We start from the raw sequence: 7227 nt of genomic DNA, 5'->3' as shown, positions 1-7227 counted from the left end.
TCCCTAAGTCATAGGGCAAAGATATCTAGCCATCTATATCAGAACAACCACCAAAAAGTTACTTTTCATTTTCTTGACTACTTAACAGCCTCTTCAGTGCAGTCAGTGACAGTGAATTGCATACTAATTTACAGCAAAGACAATCTCCAAATCCCACTTAGACAATTTAAACTCCTCTGGCCATTTTTAAAATGTGGAAGATACTTTTAAAAATTCAGGCTTAAAACTGAAAATGAGGGCCCTCCCTGGTGGTGCAATGGATAAAGCACAGCATTAGGAAGCTAGAGACAGCCGCCTCAGCATGAGTTCAATCCCCCCTCCTGGAGGTGACCCACATGGCACAGCAGACCTCTCCTGTGTCACCTGCTGCTCCCACAGTAGAGTGCTTCCTCAGTCTGCCAGTTCTGGTCCCCACACTGTCTCTGGTGAATCCTCTCACCCCCTGCACCTCTAGCGGGCACCCCACTCTGTATGCATAAATAAACAAATCTTTAAAAAAAAAAAAAGCCTAAAAGCCTAAAAATTAGACGATAATTGACTGGAGTGAAAGATGATTTTTTTTTCTGTTTTTGGTAACATTTCTTCTCCACAGAAAGAGAGGTGGGAAAGCTTACCTCACTAGCACTGCTGCCGCATCCCTCACTCCCCAGGCTGGAACTTCCTGCCTGGATCCTAACAGTAAGATTCTGGGAGGAATTAGCTTTGCTAACACGACAGAGTGTCACAGAGTTGTCTGGTGAGCATGCAAGTGTATTTGCTAGATTAATCTTAACTGGGAACAGGCACGGATGGCTCCTTGGCAAAGCAATTATGGAGTTCTGTCTGCTTATTTTTCAGTGAAAAGCTTTACATTTCCGTTTGTTCCAGGGCTCATGCCGGTGGCTCAGCAGCCGGTCTACTGTGCTTCCAAGCACGGCATCATAGGCTTCACGCGCTCGGCGGCGGTAAGTATGACAGAGCCTCTCCTGTCTTCTTTCTCTGCATCTGTAAAGCATGAGTCCTGCTACATAGATGGACATGAATTCAGCATAAAAAAAAAGGAAAAATAATAGCATCCATCAATCTTTATTCTAAAAATAATTTTTTGATCACATAAAGGACCAGATACAGAATAGATCCTTTTTTTAAAGATGTATTTATTTTTGCTTACAGAACTGGGGTACAGGCCAGAGGTGTGGGGTGGTGAGAGGATTCACCAGAGTCAGAGTGGGGAGTAGAACAGGCAGATCCATGAAGTACACTGCTGAGGGGAGCAGCGGGCTGGTCAGGAGAGGTCTGCTGCGCCATGTGGTCACCTCCGGGGCAGGCGGGGATCGAACTCATGCGGAAGTGGCTTTAGCTTCTTAGTGCTGTGCTTTACCAGCTGCGCCACCTGTGAGGGCCCCAGAATTGATCATTTTTAAATGAAGGAGATGCTACATGAAGATGTATAAGAGATACCCTAAGGATAACTCATGGGAAGATTTTTGTATTAAAATTGACTCCATATTTCAAAAGTTTCATGTCAGGGTTTCTTGCCTAGAATGTACAGTGGGCTCCAGACGTGGCACTGGAGATGATAAAATGAGAGCGAGCAGGGGCGGGGCAGCCACTGCCTCCCTGGAGAGAGTCGGCAAGATGGCGTCTTGGTGGAGGCCAAGTGCCAGAGGCACTTAGAAAAGTTGAAACGTAAGCAACCACTTGCATTGATTGCGTCAAGTCAATGCGGGAGACCAGAGCTCCGCCTTGGAAAAAGGGAAACATCGAAAAAGGCCGGGAGAGCATGGGTGTGCCTCGGGAGGGAAGGAGGGTCAAAGCCACTTACAGCGGCCTGCTGAGGGGCTTGCCTTGGATTGTCAGCACAGTCTTTACACTCCCAGGAGTGGCAAGCCCAGATTTCCGTTTTACTACCACCTGGCTGCTATTTCAGAGGCTAGGTACAGAAGAGGAAGAACAGTTGGAGGTCTGCAGTGGTTAGTCTACGTGAGACAAAGGAAGGGTTCTCTGCAGAGTGGAGGACACACGGGCCTGTCACAAATTCAATCGCAAACGGCCATTAGCAACTCGCCCTCTTAAATCGGTTGGAAATTTTGTTTAATTTGCAAAGACTTAATCTTTAATTCAGTGTTCAGTGAATACATAAAGCAATTCCAAAGCAAAGTGAATCTTCAAGGCCAGAAATTTCATCTTTAAAATTTTGAGACAGGAATGTCAGGCAGTTAAATAACTGGCGCTGAGTTCCTCCTAATTTCTGGTGGCAACATATTGATCCACCAGCCCATGCATAACATTGTTGTATGTGCCTTTCTGTTTAAAGATACTTTAGTGTGTGTTGTATTTAATCCCTGTTGTGTATTGCGTGCCTAAATGTAGCATATCCAAAGCCCCTATTTTTCTGTAAGACTCACCATAGCATAGAAACACCACACCACACTTTAGCTATGAAAACATCTTCAACAACAAAAATCACTGACCAAACAAACAAACAAAAAAAAAAAACTGACACTAAATCCACCACACAGAAAAAATGGCACACGTGTTTATTCTAGTGCAAGGGTTGAAATAAGAAAGCAAAACGTGGTCTTGTTTGACCTCAGCTGGAACATGTCTTGGGCAACTCAAATTTCTCACATGACCCCAAAAGCTCCAGCAGTATTGATTTCTGGGTTTACATGTAGATTTTAGCAAGCATGCAAAAGGAATTCAAACCATGAGAATTAGCTACATTTTGTTTTACAAATAGGTTCAAACAAATAGATTGAAAATTAAGCCAAAGAATGTGAGCTGGAATATACTTCCATTATCTTCCAGATAATGCAGATTATAGCTTTAGGATCACCCAAAGTGCTAAAAAAAATTTTTTGTTTAAGGAAGTATGCTACGGTCTATAGAACATCTATCTTGGAAAGAAAAACTGTTAAATTTTTATAAGCTTCTACTTCTTACCTTCAGGCTTTCTACAGATTTCCATAGATAAGAGCAGCTTATGTGATTAAATATTTTCAGGAATCCTGTAGTAGTGTTGATTTTTTAAAAAGAATACTTGAAGCTTTCAGGAGTGAATTCACCTAACACCATTGTTAGGTGTTACTTTACTTCCTGCTACCAGTTAACTGTGACATCGTGATTATGGTACAGCTAAAAAGAGATCTGATTGGTATCTTGCATGTTAGGGTCTTTTTCATCATTGAAACTATCAGTGTGTCCGATGCAATGCCGTACATTTAAAAATGGCCACCACCCACCTGCTTCTTCTCATTGGCAGATGGCGGCCAATCTCAAGAACAGTGGTGTGAGACTGAACGCCATTTGTCCAGGCTTTGTAAACACACCCATTCTTGAATCCATTGAAAAAGAAGAAAATATGGGACAATATATAGAATATAAGGATCAAATCAAGGCTATGATGAAATACTATGGAATTTTGGAGTAAGTAAAACCATACCTTTCTATCTCCTTTTAAATCTTGGAGCAAAGTGCTATCTAGACATAATAAAAAAGGGAAAAATAAATTTTTAAGTCTTAGAGACTAATGTAAACCTCAAAGCTTTGATTGGCAGACTCTCTAAAGGAAATCTTTTTCTGAGTTTCTGAATAGAATGTGCTTATACGTGATGAATTTTGCCCTGAGGTACAAATGTGTCCTTAGTATCTTCAGCCATAATTAAACATTTGTTGTTTTAAAGGTGATATTTTGTTATCTATGGAAGCACTGATAACTTACCTGCCAAAATTTCAAGCAATATTCAAATATACCCTTCATGAAATTTCACATGGCCCCACTTCTCTATTGAGTTTCCTAACAAATAACTGATTAGCTCACATGATGAATGATGACTTACAGTCATTGGGGTTTCACAGTAGAGACACAGCTGTCATGCTAAATGACTCAGACCTTCTGAGATCAAACCCCACCTCTATCAGCGACCAAGAACTTGCCCCCTCCACCCCTTCATTTTCTCATCTATACAGCGGAGCTAGAGCTACAACAAACTTTTTGGAAGTTGATATATGGAAGATAGTCAAGACAGCAAGATCTAAATAATAGACATTCAACCAGTGTTAGCTGTAATTCTTCATATTCCTACTCTAAAAATACTTGAATCTGAGAAGTTTAAAATCTGCTGATAGAATAAAATTAGAAAATAATCATTTTGTCAATGTAAATAAATGAATATAAATTCAGAAATTCTGTCTCTCAAAGTGACAGGTGAGACAAAGAAATCTACCATTAAAATGTCATATAATTCCATTAATATTTAACTGAATTTTTTTAAAAAAAACAATAACATTGTGGTATTTAAGTCACTATTATGCATTAAAGGTAGCAGGAACTTCAAAATAACTCAAGATGAAGTGATAATCTTGCCTCATTTTTTAATTGTAAAATGCCAATGTTGCTTTTATTTTTAGCCCATCTGTGATAGCCAATGGATTAATAACACTTATTGAAGATGATAGCTTAAATGGTGCTATTATGAAGATCACAACTTCCAAGGGAATTCATTTTCAAGACTACGATACAACTCCATCTCATTCAAATGCCCAGTGAACATCTCACCCATCAGCCATAACAAAACTAAGCACAAATGACTTATATACAGACCATATCTTCATTTGAATACAACTTTTGAAATGAAATGCTATTTTGGGGAGCTTCCTTCCATGCACCTGATATTAACTGTTTTCTAAATGATTTGTTTACTATATGGTTAAAAAAATTATGAACTCAAACACATGATGTAGACCAAAGCTAGATTTTGATCTTTAGAGTCTGACTAATGATTAAAACAAAGGATATTCAAGGAATATTCTGCCTTTCAGAAAACATTTAAAGTTATGGTTCAGAAATATTAATGTTTTTCGAGCATCCTTTTACAGGAGATACTCGAATTATTTAATTCACACCAGATGTAAAAGTTTATTTTACTTCTACATTCGCACTTTAAAAGAGAGGAGCTACCCACACTGGCCAGTGTTTTGTTACCACTAACTTGCACTCATGTACCTTCGTCACGGCCAGTAGTTGAGAAATAAATTATAGTGTGAGTATATCCTAAATGAAAAATCTCATACGCAGAAAAAGGACTATTGGGTCCACAGCATAGCTTCCCATCTATGAAAGCTATTTCCTCGCTTTTTGCTTATTTTTAACTTTAATTGACTCCCAAAAAAATCTCAGGCATGAAACTTCTCACAGTTACAACAAAAAAAGCCAGTGTTCCTGAAAAGTTTTATTATGATAAGCTCATTAACAAAAGATTAGAAGTGTATTTTTTCTTCGATTGCATCTTTGTTGATTTGTTACAATTTCACAAGAGCCTACTTTTCAATGACTCTCCTTTTTCCTAATCTCCAGAAATTACTTAATGTTTTATGCATAACTATTGGAGAGTAGAAACCAATTTTGTCACAATCTCAACTGTAAATGGTTTTTGTATAGTCAAAGCCATAACAAGAAATAAAAATATGATGTTTTGTAGTTTTTCTCTGCCAGCTATTTTAAGGTTTTATCATTAAAAGCCCCATTTGCCAGCAATAATTAATCCTGATAGTGAATGTGCAAGTGATTTATTCAGCCTGCAGTACTCACAGCTTGGAGCAAAGGATTTCCTAGAGATACTGGAACAGTGTCGTGTCTTGCTCTGTTTTAATTTTGGCACAGCACTATTGCCCTCACTTTTAAGGAGTAATTTGGACATGAATAGCTGTTGTCTTGTTTCAAATACTGAGTTCAGAAAGCACCAGCAAATGGACACTGATGAGTATCTAATATAGATTAGTCATAACTAGGCATCAGTTTGCTTTTAGTTTGTGGCAGTAACAGCAGAAATTAATACAGGTACATGAATTATCACTTATTTTACATATTTCTCCACACTAATTCTTCTCAAAGCTATAGCTTAAATTTTACATTTATGGGTAGATTTTCTTTTGTACTGGCAGCCTTTAATATACTTTCTGCTTTGAATGAATTATTTTAAAATCCAGGAACTCTGCAAATATTTAGCATCAAAAGCTGAATATAACTGAGATTAAAAATGTATTATGTATTTTAAACTAATTTTACATTAAAATGCTCTTATAGGTAACTTTAAATAAATCGATGATGTTATGTGATGTCTCTATGTACTGGGAGAGAAAAAAATCTTATATTGGGGGACAGTCAATGTAAATATGTATTTTTTCAAATGTATTTTCTTAATAAATGAAATAACACTTCTAAAACAGCACAAATGAAAATGTGTAAGCACTGAGAAAAGATTAATAGATTAAAAGATTAACTACATTCAGCAGATGTAGTTTCCCATATAAAAATAATTTTAGACACTAGTTTCATTTCAGGTATGTCCTTATACAATGACGTCTGTCTACTTTCACTGTCTCTGCTCACAACTGTAGGTGACTGAAGAGGTCTGAAAATGTAAATATTTAATAAAATCCAAGTGGCTTCACATATACAAAATCTGCCTTTTTTCTTAACTCAGACAAGAACTGGGGTACAGGCAAGACATATGAGGGGGTAAGAGGATTCACCAGAGAGAGCGAGGAGAGCAGAACAGGAGGATCCACTGAAATACACTGCTGAGGGGAGCAGCAGGTGAGACAGGAGAGGTCTGCTGTGCCCTGTGGCCACCTCCCTGGCTGAGGATAGAACCCGGGCTACAGTGGCTGCAGATAGCTTTACAGTGCTGCACCTCGTGCCACCAAGAAGGCCCCTCAGAAAACAAATTTATTGGTACACAGAAACAGATGATTGGGTCAAGGTCACAAATGCCGTCCCTATCTGAATGGGTGTCCCCTCTTGCTAGTTTCCCCTCTGATGCATTTCTCTCCATCTGACTGCTCCCAGGATCTGCTACAGAGCCAGATTCTCACCAGTGTGCAGGTTGGCAAAACAAGAACTTGTTTTAGAATGACATTCACTGGCTGTGCTTTGGTTGTGTGTCCTCGTGGTATTAGAACTGTATCTTTTGTCACCTCCCCCAAGCTGATCGATTTACAGCTCACTGGGACAGGTGATAGACCTGAGTTCTATGGACTAAGATAAGAATAACTTCCACAAGAAAAATTATGCTGCCATTACCACAAAGTAGGTAAATCTATATTGAGTGAAAACAATAAAGGTTACTATAGAGAAAGTCAAAGATGGAAGAAGATACACCTTCATCCTTTGGAACATTTATAAAGATTACTACAATTTCTGTAGCATGCCTAGGTCAATGTGTTCAAGCTGCCTGTTTCATA

At 38.6% G+C, this 7227-nt stretch overlaps 1 protein-coding gene across 1 annotated transcript in view; it reads left to right on the top strand.

The window, feature by feature from the left end:
• The window catches only part of HPGD (hydroxyprostaglandin dehydrogenase 15-(NAD)), a 27197-nt gene extending 20772 nt beyond the window's left edge, over positions 1 to 6425 (top strand). Inside the window, exons 5-7 of the mRNA XM_004682403.2 lie at positions 868 to 944; positions 3245 to 3408; positions 4393 to 6425. Of these exons, the coding sequence (XP_004682460.1) occupies positions 868 to 944; positions 3245 to 3408; positions 4393 to 4531 (380 nt within the window). The 3' untranslated portion in view covers positions 4532 to 6425. The remainder of the gene's footprint in view (positions 1 to 867; positions 945 to 3244; positions 3409 to 4392) is intronic.
• The last annotated feature ends 802 nt before the right edge of the window (positions 6426 to 7227 follow it).

The sequence above is a fragment of the Condylura cristata genome, unplaced genomic scaffold (assembly GCF_000260355.1).
Source record: "Condylura cristata isolate star-nosed mole 26May11 unplaced genomic scaffold, ConCri1.0 scaffold00014, whole genome shotgun sequence".
NCBI classification, from domain to species: Eukaryota; Metazoa; Chordata; class Mammalia; order Eulipotyphla; family Talpidae; genus Condylura; species Condylura cristata.
Note: the sequence above shows the minus strand (reverse complement) of the source record. Positions and strands in the feature narration are given on the sequence as shown.